This window comes from Daphnia pulex, chromosome 5 (assembly GCF_021134715.1).
Source record: "Daphnia pulex isolate KAP4 chromosome 5, ASM2113471v1".
NCBI classification, from domain to species: Eukaryota; Metazoa; Arthropoda; class Branchiopoda; order Diplostraca; family Daphniidae; genus Daphnia; species Daphnia pulex.
In genome coordinates, this window is record NC_060021.1 from 7658984 (window position 1) to 7674038 (window position 15055).

At 42.9% G+C, this 15055-nt stretch overlaps 1 protein-coding gene across 1 annotated transcript; it reads left to right on the plus strand.

The window, feature by feature from the left end:
* The first annotated feature begins 796 nt into the window (after nt 1-796).
* LOC124194129 (bicaudal D-related protein homolog) lies at nt 797-13571 on the plus strand. Its single transcript, XM_046588188.1, has 7 exons — nt 797-2270; nt 9692-9907; nt 10468-10584; nt 10742-11185; nt 11465-11908; nt 12035-12292; nt 12423-13571. Exons 1-7 carry the CDS (start codon nt 1980-1982, stop codon nt 12603-12605), a joined length of 1953 nt encoding a protein of 650 aa, XP_046444144.1. The 5' UTR covers nt 797-1979; the 3' UTR covers nt 12606-13571.
* Nucleotides 13572-15055: the final 1484 nt, after the last annotated feature.

Here is a 15055-nt window from a genome sequence, read left to right on the forward strand (position 1 = left end):
TGATTTTTGTTGGGAAAATAATAATTACATTGTTTCAGAATTTCAGTACATTTACGCCATATCTGCCATCTAGTAGCCAATAAGAAAATCTTAACGGCAAATTTTGATGCCTTTTGTTTTTCATTTCATTCATTTCACTGAATTAAGCAATGGATGATCCAAAGGCATTTCGAAATATACGTTAAAGTCTTTCTACCACTACAGACAATAATGGAAGAAAAGGAACGGTGATTTGGACTCCATTCTGTAACTTCAACTTACTTTTTAGTCGAATGCAGTCGAATGGTCGTCCACGTCCATTGTATCTGTGAATAGCTTCGGAACCGATAAGGCGATAACCTTGCGCATCATTAGTCATTACTATTAGTTATACCATGATAGCTATACGGTGGACGTGGACTATTTAAAGCTGAAAGCCTATTTCAAAGAACACTCCCGAAATCGCAAAATTTTACTTTTTTGGCACACCATCAGTTTCGAGTTTCGCACAATGTATTCAAAGATGAGGCGAATTATGTAAATTTCATGGTTGTTATAGTTAAAATTGATTAGATTTTGTAATGTTTTTAGGTAAAAATGTTTGGGGAATTTATTTCAAATATTTCAAAATCATAGATTATGCCATCTATTGGTTGAAAAAATATGTGCAACAAACACAAATCTTGACTGCTCTTTTTCACGTTATCAGTTTATACCAGATGTGGTTAATTAAATACCAGATGTGGTTAATGAATCAAAATAAAATAAAATATATAAATGCTATTAATGGATACCTAATAGGAGCTTTCGACACACAGTAATCAGAAAACGTACTGGATAGAGAAAAATGTCTCATTGCTCAATCTCGTTAATTAAGTGTTAAAAAAGCGCAAAATCAAGGCCAGCGAAAAAAAAGAAAAAATAGATTACAAATCAAATTAGAAAGAAAAACATTTTCCTTGGCTCCTCGACTTGTCAAGTGGATTCAGTTGAAAATAATTTCATAGACCACCACACTCCATAACGTTCTTTGTCCTCGTAAGTGGCTCCAATTGTTCTTGCCTCCAACGTCTGCTGCGCTTGAGAAAATGGGAGTAGTGCAGCAGCCTGAAATGTTGTTATGAGTCTGTTTTGACTTGTGTGGGTACAGTGGCTGCTGGTGTGGTAATTGGATCGCATTTTACAGACGATAACGTGCACCAGACTGTAACTCCCTGGTGATCATCAAAGTTTCAGATTTGCAAACAAACATGTATTATTTTTTGAAACGTTAGCCATTCAAAAAAGCAAGATATAAAACATTCTCGAGCCATTGCCTTCCAAAAAGAAATAAAACTAACAGTCCAACTAAATACGATACAGCTGAGAGGTGCATACGTCATATCAAACATTTTTTTAAAAAACAAAATTTGACTTGAAACGATCCAAATTAGAAACAGGCGCCTGTCAGCGTCGACTGCTGCTAAAAAAATATGAATAAAAAGATTTAGCCTTGGGCAGTCAGTTTGATTACTATCCGATGGAAAAAAAGGTGGGTGGGACATAATATACCAAACACCGCCAGGTGCGCGAGTACTGTAGCAATGTTCTCCCCGGACTGAAGGACTCAGTTCGTTGAGAGCCTTCGGCCGGAGCTGACGTGCGTTAAAACCGTTTCCGCTCTGAGGTACACAAGAGAGAAAAAAAAGAATAAGAACAAGGCAAAGCAGCTGTGTACTACCGGTAGTGTGTCTATGTGTGGTCGGTGCGTTTCTTTTTTGGCTATTGTCATATCCGTGTGTTACCTTGACGACGGCTTGTTTTGACGACTCAGCACTACGACAAGCGCGTAGAAAAGTCTTTGTCCTCTGCCCAGTTTTGTTTGGTCAAAAGTTGAGTGTCTGAAAAAAAAAATCAATCGGAATTGATTAAGTTATTTTTTAGTGTGAGAAATCGGTTTTATCGTGTCGTGTGCGCTGATCGGATATGTAAACTTGGAGTAGCGACTTCGCTACGAGGCCATGCCCGGCGAAAATCGTCACCAGTCTAGTTCTAACCTCAAAGGCCATCACATGCTGGACAATTACGCCATCATGGAGCAGCAGCAGCAGCAGCAGCAGCATCATCAGCCCGCGGCCGATCTGAGTGAGCCAGTGGGTAATGGCAGCCTGCAAGAATTGTACGCCCAGTTGGTTCAGAAGGAGCGTGATCTCCTTCTAGCTGCCCAATTGGGCAAAGCTTTGCTGGAAAAGAACGAAGAACTCGGCCTGCAGAACGAAAAAATGGCAGAAGAGTACTCGAGACAGTTGGAGGTTAGTTCAAAAAAATGATTTGTCTTTTCTTTGTTTTTCTTTCTTTTCCGTTCCGCCGTCAGTTCAGATCGGTTCAGATAACACCCAACCAACTTATCTGTCGCACTGCTGACGTCAGGAAAATATAAGTCAACGTGAAAACGGATCTGTTTTGGGTTCGAACAAATCAAATTGATTATACCGAGCATTTTTGTACGAGACAAGAAATGGGTGGCAACAAATAAATCTTCATTGCGGAAGGGTCGTCGTCGGCCCACCCAAATGTTTTTCCTGTAAATGGAGACGTCATTTGATGTCGTATTAAAGAATCAGGAGGCTCTCTTGTTGGGTTTCGCGAAAGCCTAGTGTCTCACGTTGAACGCGTCAACGGGTAGAGCACGAGTCGCAAATTTTGCAATCCAAGAAAAATAGAAAACCCCAAAGATGAAGAACCACCACCAGCAGCAGCCCATCTCATTAGTGTAGCCGAGGAAGCCTGACGGGAAATTCCGCGTTTCGATTCGGTGATGTGGTAGTTCTCATTTCGCAGTCGGACCCGATTTATCATTGTACTCTCGTCACCACCTATATAGCAGACAGTTATATCTATTTACACCGGGCTCACATATGCGCATATCTCTGACTCATCACAAGAGACGTAACGTACAATGGCAGAAAGAAACTAACCCCGTTGCTTGGTGGCCGTATCTCTGAGTGTTTTTTCCTCGGCCTGTCCGTGCTGCTGTTTCGTCACTATCCGACAATGACTTGGTTTCTCGATGGCCAATTCGGTCTACCAACAAGGCCGGCCCTTTTCTTTCTTTGGGCTGGAATTAGATTATATTTGCGGATATGTTTCGCCTCCATTTTTCCCCTCTGAATGTTCTTTTATTTTTTTTCCAGCCCAGCATTTTCTAGTCAATTGAAATAAAGAAAAAAAAGAGAAGAAAATGGAGTCAGTTGCGGATGGCCAGTCATGAAAGAAGAGAGAGTTCTTTTTTCGGAAGCTGATCTCGTTTTATGCCTTTCTTCTCTTTCTTTCTCTCTCTCTGCCTGGGACTTTGGGGTTTTCTACTTGTTGTTTCTTCCTGTGACGGCACACGGGCCGTGTCTAAAAGATCCAGCGAAAGTTACAATTTGGCGGGAGGGAAATCAACTAGACCCAACGCAGTATCTATACACGCTTACTGTAGCGAAACCTGCGCGACAACGATTTTTATATCTATTGAATAAAAAATATGAAAAAAATACCGGAGACGATGTGGAACAATCAGCCATCGATCTGACTCTTAGCACTTTCCCTTTTTTCTCTTCGCCAGACGAACGAATGTATATTTTTTCCTTTTTTCGACGAATTATTACATATCTGATTATTTGCAATAGAATGTGATTTTCCCTAAATATCTGGTTGCATAATGCAAACGGCCAAAAACCAAGGGGTGGGCCCACACACTCAAGAGAGAGAGAGAGAAAAGCGTCTACAAAATGCGAAACATTTTTGATGGATGAGTTTCAAACGGGTTTCAAATTGAAAAATCTGCCACACTGTATATACTTTTGCCTTGTAATTAGAATTCACCATCATGCACGTCTTTCCAAAAAATTCCCCTCGGGAGTTTAACAAAAAAAAAAAAATGAGTCACGATGTCGTACACCGACATCGTTTCGGTCGGAATCTGCTGGTCGCCACACGTGAAAGGGAAAAAAAAACGAACATAGTTATAATATACATATGCGCCCACAGAACGTGTGTAAAGTTGGTCTAAACCAATGGACGATACCGATTATTGGGTTAGTCGAGGTGAGAAGGTGCAACCGAGTGTAACATCATCATATAATTTCATGTTGGGTTGTTTATAATAACGCTTGTTTTTTTTTAATTCTTATTTTTTTTCCTTTTGGTTGTCTACACACACCATGTTTTATCCAAGGCTTTTGATCTCCTGGAAACAAACAGAAAAAAAAAAGAATGGGCAACTCTTTTTTATTGGCTAGCCAGTTTCCAGTTTCATGTTAAAGAAAGAAAAAAAACGGTTGTAAGTTGTGGACGTTATGAGGTATCGGTAGCCTGCGTGAAAACCGCACGAGATGTTTCGTGTGCACTTCAAACACACACACACACAGAAGAAGAAGAGAGGAATAATGGCAGACAAAATATAATTTCAAAGTAATACGAGGAAAAAAATATGGACCAGACAACTTGTCCTTATTCTCTTCTTCTTCTTAAAAGAACCTCAAACGTTATTGCGCATGTCTTTGTGTCCGAGCTGGTTTTTTTTTGAATTTTTGAATGAGTCGTGTCGATTTTGAAGGCGTCGACCGAATGAGTTAACCGCTTCCGTCCACCTTCAACCCGATCGACCCCAAAGCCCCTGCCGTCTTTGAAAAGATCATCTGACCTGAATTAATTCGTATACTCAGCGGAAGACGTCATTTTTCAGATGCTGATCCAATACCCATAGAAGATTACGTCAGTGCTAACGAAAATTTCATAGAAAAATTGAGGTTAGACCCCTCCCGCATGTAATCCATTTAAAACAGACAAATTAAAATGTCGACCTCCTTTTTCTTTTTTGAAATCTCGCTCGAATTACGTGCCAATAAAAACCGGAAACAAAAGGCCAATCGAGACCCAACTTTCCCTCCTAAAAAAGGGGAAGTGGTCGCAGTGCAGGTCTAATCATAGCGGAAGTCTAAGATTTCTTTTTTACTTGGAGACAAATGCAACTTCAAGGTAAAAACAGCGTCGATACGCCACTTCGAAACCAAGGGGGGGTTTTACCTTCAAGCTCTTCCTAGTTTCAACTTTACCATTATTTATAGCCAATTTTTTCGTTAAGGCCAAAAGGAAAACCTATGGATGAGTAATTTCCAATAAGCATCGCCTGGAGGATTAAAAAAAAAAAGGCCTTACCCTTGCGGGAATGTTTCCCGAAGATGCTGCAAGGGTCACTTCCGGTATACCACACCAAAGAGAGAAAACGGATTGGCCGGAGGCGTTTTACGACATGAATGTTTGATTCCCCCGACTACTTCAGGATTCCTTTTTCTTTCTTTAACTAAGCAACTGTGACCTCATCGCTTCATCCGGTTACTTTTTTTTGTTACAACACTCTCACTAGCTCAGCCATTCCAAACCCACGTCTATACATTTTTTGAAAAAAGCCCAGCCCCTGCTGGGTAATCACGCGAAAATCAAGGCCACACTCTTGACTATGCAAATCAGGTGAACGTGAATCACGACTTTTACTTGGCGTCGATGACGAGTCCAACAGTCTGAGTTGTTTTATTCTAAAAGATTGGGACTCGGTTTAATTCGCGTATCTTTCGATCAAGTCCCATTTTGGGGGGATGCGGGACCCAGTGAATTTTCTCGGGAGGGAGAATGACGGTCGTTTGACTATTGACAGGGCCGCCCACATTGGCCCCATGACATTTTGGTTTTTATTCTCCCTCTCCTCCCTGTTGTTTTCTCTTGTTGAATAACATTTTATTTGTTTACAATTCACCTGTAACAAATCAATGGACGTCGAACCAGCGGGGCAATAATATAATGGCGTTGACTCAACTCTTTCTTCATCAAAAAAAGGAGGAGTCTTTCTTTTGTTGGAAGGAATAAAGGTGGCCCATCTGCAGCACGTCTCGGCCGTCGTCATTCACGCTTCACGGAGCTCCCCCCACCTTTTTTCTTCTTCTTCCTACGTCGCAATTTCGTCATCTGGTCACCACCTGACCAAACCCTTTTTTTATTTACGATGATGCAAGAAGAACATCGACCAGAAACGAAAGAGAGAAGAAGAGTCATAGCACTTTAAAACATATATACACATATAATTTGCCTATCCGTTGTTGGCTGGGAACTCCCAACCGACATGTAAATTTCAGTTATGGCGATCAAGAAATAAAACAAGAAAAAAAAAGGGAATGAGATCGCCATCATCTCAAAGCTGTGCCGTCATTCGTTACGAGGTCGCACGCTCTTCGCGTTTGCGGCCGCCCGCAAAAGATCGATTCACGAACGGACGGGTTGTTCAACTTCTTTTCTTTTTTTGGGCTGGGTTTTAATTTATTTTTTCTCTAGCTCCTTTTTGGTGTTGCTATTCCGTCGCGTAGTATACACCTTTATTATGTTCGTACTTGAGGAATGTTTGGAATCATTATCATAACGTTTGAATTTGATTATCAGCGGCGCGTACATTTAAATACGAATGATTCTGTTTGGTGAGAGGGCTGCCAAGGCTGAATCTTCATTCTTCTGTTACCGATAATGTACCCCAGAGATTCTATTAGACGATGGCGGGGACTAGGGTCTTTTGAATACCGTCGTCACGGGCGGTCGTGGAAAGATGGGCACGATGGGCCGGCGGCAGCGATCGAGGCCGCCGCGCAGATGTCGCAGATGTCGCCTGATCTCTTGGCTGTTTCACGTTTATTATTCAAAAAAAAAAAAAAACAACGACCAAGTGTACACTGGCACGCAACATTGGATGCCCAACGAGATCAATAGACTGGATCGCTATATAACTGTTGAGAGAATAGACTCTGGCCAGCATCGTCGTTAGGGACCGAAAAAGGAAAAAAGAAACAACAACAACCGACGACCGGCCAAAAATCCATGAGAACCCGGCAAAATGCAGCGCTCGGCGGACGAAGAAGCAACGGGTCGGAAATTATCGTGAAAATACGAACCAGGCGCAAAAAGAATCTCAGAGCAAAATAACAAATGACGACGGCCTTCCTCGGTAACGTACTGCTATTAATTGAATTATAGTGGGACTGCCAGTTTCGGGTGAATTGACGTCCGGCCGTGACAGAATCAAAGAAAAATGTTTGACGACATCCCCACCAAGAAATGGCACCCCATCGTTCTTCTTTTTCTTCTTCTGCCCCAAAATAAAATAAAACCGGAAGGATTTTTTTTTTTCTTTGTCATCCTGTCCATCAACAGACCTTCACTGTCCGGTGTTTTCTAAAAGGGAGAGGATGAAAGAACAGGCCGGGACTTGAAAAATATACTAGTCAGCCATTGTTCACCAGGCTGGAAAGGACGAGGTTGGTTCTTGGTAGAAAATAATCGAAATAAAAGAGGGGGGTACCATGTCGTTTGCTGCCGACACAAGACCGGTGTACACTGGCGGTTTTTAAAAAAATTTTCTTTTAAAAAAAGAAAAAAACTTTTGACAGGAAACGGTTCCCGTTAGATTACACAAGGAACGCGCGCGCGCAATAGGCAAACAGGTGGCGTTGGTACAACTACGACGACGACGTAGTGTACATTCTTATTTGCGTGTTCTCATCTCTTTCACATCTTTTCTGAAGTTTTGTTTTTTTAAGTTTACATCTTTCGCTGGTAGCCAGCCGAGCGAGGATTTGTGTATTTTTATTTTTCCGCGTCCAACACGCAAGATATATCCCTCGGGTCGAACGAAATTATCCGAATCGCCTTCCGTCGTCGCGGAGCCGTTTCGCCGAAAACAATGGGCATGAACAATTTCAACATGACGGATAATCCTCTTTGGCGTATCTTTTTTTTTTTTTGTGGGAGTCCTATCTTATAGTCTTATCTATTTTTAACGGATAATATACGAAGTGGAGATCTTTTTTTTCTTCTTCTTCGGCCTTGTGAGAAAATATTAACAAAAGATTCAAGCGGATAAAACCATTTTTCTTCAAAGTTTTATTTTTTTGTTGTTGGAACAAAAGTGGAGGCCAATCCCCTCGAGAAAGATCTAGTGGACCGTGTCAAAATGCCACACAATTCTCATTAAGAAAGATTTTTATTAACGAACAAACTAAAATCTATAAGGGAATTTATTGCGTACTCTTCGACTTTGTGCAATTAGACTCGACAGCATTTTTTATCCGCCTCCGAATTTTTACTTGGCAATTAGACCCGACATTATACATCTGTTTCTGAATGCTGCTATTGCTGCTGCTCTCTCTCTCCTTCTTCTAATTAAAAAAGAAATCTATATACTTGGACTTAATGGCCCCCCCTCCTTTTCCCCAGCTGTCAACTCGGTCCCCGACTCCTAAACTCGCCAACCCTGTCATTGCACAATGTCTGCAGCAAATCTCACTCTTTAAAAAGTTGTCAGGAAATCACCATACCGGAACAACTCACAAAACCGTTGCCCCTGCCCAGCATTTTGCGACGTTGGACGAATCAACAAAACGGGACTAGACCACTTTCTACATTAGCGTCAGATATTATATTTCTCTCTCCACCTTCTCCCTTTTTTTTTTCTTTGGGTGGGTTGGTCTCTCCCGCTGAGAGCTGTCTCGTCACATCCTGGCACCACGGGGAAATGGTTTCGTGAGTGAAAGCTCATTTAGACACTCTGAAAAAAAAGTATACATAGTTCTTACACTAGCCCGAGAACGGGAAAACAAAAAGCTTATAACTGGGCTAACAAAATCACAACAATCACGCTCAAAAATTATACAAGAGGCCAGTGTCATTACGCAGTGTAGTAGTAGCTTGGTATATGGATATTAGATCCTGTAGTTGTCTGTGTTGCCGGTTGACCTGAATTTCACCAAGACAGAAAAAAAGGGCGGGTCTTCCTCCTTGCGTCTTTTATTTTTTTCCCTGACGAAAAAAATAAATTTGAAAAAATATTTTTCGTGAATTATTCATGACGTGAGAAAAAGGGGGTTGCACACGCTATGTATATATATACGAATCCCTTCCAGCGACATGCAAGGATTTAGTGGAGAAACCTAAAAGACGAACTTTTGTAGGGAAAAATAAAATTCAGCCGCGATTGGAATTTTTTGGAATCGCCAGAGAGAGAAAAACGTTTTACGGTTATTCGAAAGAAATTAAAAAATTAAGCGCTGGAACTATATGGGAAACTATCGATGGACAGGTGGCAAAGAGAGGGCACTACCGGTTGAGTTCCTAAAAGGAAATATATACTGCAATTCTCTTTTCTTATAACTCCTTTTCCACCCCCGCCGACTAATGCCATTAGACGGGCAAACGCGCTCGAATTCACGCGCGTTCCGTTATCCGCCGAAGCCGGCGGAATTTTTGTCTTCTTCATATTTTTCAACGTGGAAAAAAGTCGTAATATCATTTAAAAAGGTTAAAAAAGAAGAAGAAGCCAAATAGACAGGTAAAAAGAGGTAAAAGATGATGACAGTTCAGCGGGAAGTAAAAGCTAGAGAAAACTAAACGAATTCATAACTGGATCATCGTGTAGTAGTAGACCTCCCCTGTTTAACTTATTACGTGTCTTATATTATAAGCCGATCTGGTTACAAGGAAGTGCGACCTAGTTTTTTCCACTCCTTTTCTCTTTTTCGTGATATTTTATACTATTTTTAATACAAAAATTGAGGACCACGAAGAAAAGAAAAATTGAAATAAAAATTGTCTTGGCTATATACTAAAATGTCGTTGCGTTTTCTCCTATTGTTTCGTTTTGTGCGACCAGATTTTGGAGCAGGAAAAGCACGTTCTGCGGCGCAAAGTGGACAATGTTGAAGGTGAATACGAGTCCAAGGTATCGGAGCTGCAGAGCGACGTCGCCGATCTGAGACGGGCCCTCGACGAGCAGCAGAACAACGTCAAAATGGCAGAGCGACAAAAGTCGTCCATCATTACCCAGTTGACGGAGCAGAACCAGCGACTCACTGCCCAACTCAAAGAGGTTCGTAGATATATATAACCCATTGCACAAGCCATTTTATTCTTTCGGAACTTGGGATAGTTTTACTAAAATCCGTCCGTAGGGGATAGATATAATACCGTAACATCAACGTCAAGTTAATATATATTGGCCCCCCCCTCTCTCTCCCGCCTTCCTTCAGTCAACCGTTACTCACGTTAACCGGTTCTTCTCATATGCGGGGGGGTTTCCTTCTTCCTTCCAGGCGGAAGAAAAAAGAGAAAAATTGAGAAAGAAAAAAAAGTATGGGGTGGATTGATTCCGGGGCTCTCAACTAGTTAAGGAGATGACCAATGAACAGTTATTACCTTTTTAACCGGGGGGCATGTATACACACACATACTACACGGAGCAAATGCATGCAAGGAAACGAAGAAAACAACAACTGCTGGTCAACAGCTGTTGTTTTTGTTTTGTCGTTTTTCCCGATATCGGAGAACTTTATCTATGCACTTTTTTTTCGTATTATAGACGCACTTTGTGTTGATGGTGGCTAATTAGCGAGAATTTTTTTTCTTTTTTTTTTTGACTTTCATAATTAGGCGATGAAAAATGAAGAGCAACTGAGCGCCCAGCTGCAAGGCTTGCGTGATCAGTTCAGTTTGAGGAAATCTAGTCTCCAGGACCATGTCGGCCATTTGGAAATCATGAGAGAAGAGGTACGTTCTACGTTATTCCACTACTAATAATCATAAAACTCTGTCGCTTTATAATAACCAGTCAAGATAAAAAGAGAACCCGTCTAAAAAATGGCCGACTTGTTTGTCTTATTTCCCCTCCGTCATCTGTTGAATGAAAAAAAAAAAAAACGAACAGATCGTGATGCTGACCGAGAAGAAAACGGAATTGGAGCGACGGCTTCAGCACCTGCTGACGGAGCGTGAGGGTCTGACATCGAACCTGGACGAGTCGTCGGACAGGATCGTCGGACTGGAGCGCCAGTGTCACGAGCAGGAGGTTCACCTGCGAGAAACCCACCGGGAGCTGAACGAATTGCGGGCGGCCAACGGGTCACTGTGCGAGCGACTGGAATCGATGACGAGGAACCTGTCCTCACCGTCGGCTCCTTCCTTCCACCACCACAGTCACTCGCTGCTGGCCGAAATGGACCTGTCGGCCGCCAGTTCCGGTCACGGCTCGGCTTCCAGCCCAAACTCGCACCCGTCCCTCACCGGCCAGGACGACATCGAGATCGACGACATCGAGTGCGACGATCCTCAGGGCGAGAATTCCCTCGTCGTCGAAGAGCAAAACCAAAAGGTAAAAAAATGAAAACGAAAGAGTTACCGGTATACGTCTTTGACATACCACCTGTCCATTAATGAAGGAACATGAGAGCCCAGCTAGTCGTTAGCGGTTTCCCGCTGTGGTGGACCATCATCAAAACAAAGTTATTAGCATATTTTACAAGATGTGAAAGGCTCAGAAATGATTGTCCAACATTTCAGATAGAGAAAAGAATTCCAAATTTGAGATGACAAAAAACAGGAAGTTCTCATCTGATTTTGCTTTATGTGGTTATTATTATTATTATCGTAGATGAGACAAGAAGTGATGGACGCCTGCGTGGCTCTGAGGTCCCTGTGCGAGACGGTGAGAGCCCAGCGACGTCGGGCGTCGCTGTCGCTGTCGTCCTTCACCTCGTCCAACGGGAGCGGTCAGAACGCCTCGGTGGTGAGCTCGGCGTCGACCGACACGGACGGCGACGGACACGGCAGCATCCCGCGGCTGGACGGCAAACAGGACACGGGTCTGCTCAATTACCTCGTCAAAGACATTGATCACCTGGTGAGAGGCTCGGCCTGGTTCCAGCTCGACTTCTCCCAGTGCGACCAGTGCGGACGCAGCCCCAACGACCTCCTCCAGCTCGAGTCCGAGCTGCACTTGACCCAGGAGGCGGCCGACCGGTTGCAGCGCAATTTGGCCGACAAGACGGAAGAATCCAAGCGACGCAACGAGGAAGCCACATCCTTCAAAAATCAGGTACTGTGTACTATACCGGCGCACTCTCAAATTAAATTCAATGAATATATAACTCGATCGGAAGTGACGGCCTAGTTTTACTCTTCAATGTAACATTTTCCCCCTTTTATTTTGGGATTGAAACAGCTGACGCTCAAAGAGGTGGAGCTGGAAGCGACTCGCGAGGAACGCGACACGGCCCGTCGAGATGTCCGTGACACTCACCTGGCCAAAGACGAGATCATCCGACGTGCCTGGGAAGTTCGCGATCAGGCCGTTTCGCGTAAGAACGCGGCCGAAATCGAGCTGGCCCGCACCCGCATCGACGTCCTCCAAATCAACAGTCAACTGCTGGAAGCCATTCAGCAAAAGGTGGAGCTCAGCCAGCAGCTCGACCAGTGGCAGGTATAAAAATAAAACGCATTCAACCGCTCGACTCTAAAAAGAATCAAACCCCCGCCTCGAGGGATTCTATCATTTCGTCGCTCTTGAACTTGTGGGTTGTTGTTTCTACTGGGATTTTTATATTTGATAGGTGGACATGCAGCAGCTGCTCGACGACCAGATGAAGAGCAAATTGTCCAAACAGGAAAGGCTGCGCTCGATGGCCAGCGCGGGCGGTGGAGCGGCTCAGCAGTCGGCCGGGACCACCGCTGGGACCGCCAACTCACCTCAGCAACGAAAAACCAAGTTTTTGGGTCTTTTCCAACGGTCGTGAACAGGCCGGACTCTTATAGCCATTAGCACGCGCACCTATTCCTCCCCAATCTCTATTATTCCAACCAAAAACTTTCTCTTCTCTTCTCGCCACACCTAATCTGCATATTAAAAAAACCAGACGATAAAAATCAGCTTCTGCGAATTTCTGCGCGTGTTAATTTATCTCCTTATTTTTGTTACCCCCCATCCCTTCGCGTCCGTCCCTTTTGTTCTTTTTTTTTAAAAACCGTTGTATCATATTAATGATTATTATCCAACCGCTCCTCGATTTATTTAAATTTTTCTCCCAAAAAACTAACGGGGTGGCGTGTTTTTGTCATGAGACCGATAGGTGAAAAGAAAAAAATAATAATTAATTATACATATTATTGCGTCATACTGAAAACTGTAGAATATGCGAAACGAAAAGGTGGATCTCGGGCTGTCTCTCTCTCTCTTTCTCCAATGATAATTATTTACTTGTGATTCTTTTTTTTTCGGCAATTTATCTTTTCCTGTTTCACTAATTTTCGTTCAATGGGTTACAAATTTTTCCCTTTTTCTTTTTTTTTATCTTTTGAAAAAATTTGGGTTCTGTATCCAGGCCGTAGGTCAGACGAGCCTCCCCTCCCCCCTTCCCCTACTTGTATAATATACAGTTAACCGTCGTGAAAAGGAGAGAAAAGAAGTAAGTAGCACGTAACAAGGTCAGAGGTATAAATAAAGGCGATAGCAGTTGAGGGTCTCGTTACTTTTTTTAAACAGGAAAAAAAAAGAGAAGAATCGTGATTTCCCGCGCACGTGTGTTTGTGTGCTGCTTCTTATACATCTCCCCCCTCCCCCAAAATCATGTTGTGTAATACCGCGCGAATGCCCCTCTTTGTGTGTATGTGTGCCTGTGTGTGTGTCTTGTGTTTCGGGAGTGCGTGATTGTGTGTACTGCACCGATAATACATCATGCAACATCTTTGCTAAGAAAACCAAACCATTCGTGACATTCCAATTTTTCTTGTTCGATCCGATTGATTTTTCGTGAGTCCCGAAAAAACAAAAGAGAGAAAAGATTTTGTTCGTTTTCTTTTTTCAAACGGGAATGCCATTTCGCCGGTGCCAGATGGATCGTGAATATTTATTCAAAGTCGACACGAGAAAGAAGAAAGAAAAAAAAAGAGAAAGAATGAAAAGAGAGAGAGAGCGACTCTTGTTGGCAAATGGAGCGTGAAAAATGGAGATGGAACGAGAGAATAAGGGAGAGAAAATAAAAAAAAAGAAGAGTAGGCTAGAGAACTAGAGGTCTGCGTGCACCCGCGGGAGTTACGTATATCGGGCGTCGAATGAAGCTGTTGCTTCATTCTCTCTCCCTTTTCATCCGCAGCTGGGCCGGTGCTAGAATGATGAATGATGATGTCAGTCAGTCAACAAAACTTTTTTGACTGACTGACTGGCGCGCTCTCTCTCTCTCTCAATGTCCCCGATGACTGAACGAACGCGGGAATATTCGAAAAAAAAGAAAAGAAAAATCGAGGTCTTGGTCGAAATTTTTGTTTTTTGTTTTGTTGATTTTCTGGGGCGGAAAACAACAAATGTGTCGGAGCAGACGAGACTCACGTGCACAGATGGATCGATGGCCATGGCGCTGCGTGTACATTTCCGGCCAGCTGTCTTTTTCTCCCAATTCAAAAGGAGAACTGGGAGAAGTGAGAGGACTATGTATGTATGTATGTACTACGGATATACATTTTAAGGTGGTTTTTTTTTTCTTTCTCTCTTCTCTACTTTGGTAGTAATTGACTAATTGATGCGGATTTCCTCTCTCTCATTACTTCACCTGTTGCCGGCCAGGAGGAAAAAAAGGGAACCGAGGCCGAAGGCGATTTCATATTGAGGGTCGCTTTACTTCCTCATCAAACCGCTGATGAGAACAAATTCTCTTACTTGAACCAAACTGGAATTCTTTTTTGTTTCACTTTCCATTTTTTAATTTTAAATAATTTTTTGTTGTTCAGTTACTCAGTCGTTTTTTGTTTTGTTTCCCTTCAAATTTTCACGAACGTCCCGAACGTTTTTTCCCGAAAATGCCTTCGTGTAACCGTCACCTTTCCCTCCGGTGCCTTGACCTTTCCCTTTGAGCGCGTCAGTCCTCTAGATGCAGCCAGCGCCTCTCGACGATCCCCCAACGGGGAGAGGCCACCGGAAGTCGTCGTGAGGTCTCGTGATTGCGCCGTACACACACTCTTTTTTTTTTGTACATGATTTCCAGAGGGAAGAAAAAACCCACCGACCGAAAAAAAAAAAAAAGACAGCCGCCGGAGTGAAGAAGAAGAAGAAGAGTGTTGGGCGTTGACATCGGGAATTGATTATCGAGTCAATGTCGATGCACCGCCAAGTAAGGAATCCTCTTGTTGAACGTGACACCATCATCAACATCAACAAAAAAAAAAAATAGAGAACCGACCGCAAGTCAAACAA

Excerpts from the sequence above, each read along its gene's own strand:
- LOC124194129 (XM_046588188.1), top strand. The coding sequence starts at position 1,980 with ATGCCCGGCGAAAATCGTCACCAGTCTAGTTCTAACCTCAAAGGCCAT. Across the intron at positions 11,186-11,464 it reads TCGAAGAGCAAAACCAAAAG|ATGAGACAAGAAGTGATGGA; the intron begins GTAAAAAAATGA and ends TTATTATCGTAG. Across the intron at positions 12,293-12,422 it reads AGCAGCTCGACCAGTGGCAG|GTGGACATGCAGCAGCTGCT; the intron begins GTATAAAAATAA and ends TATATTTGATAG.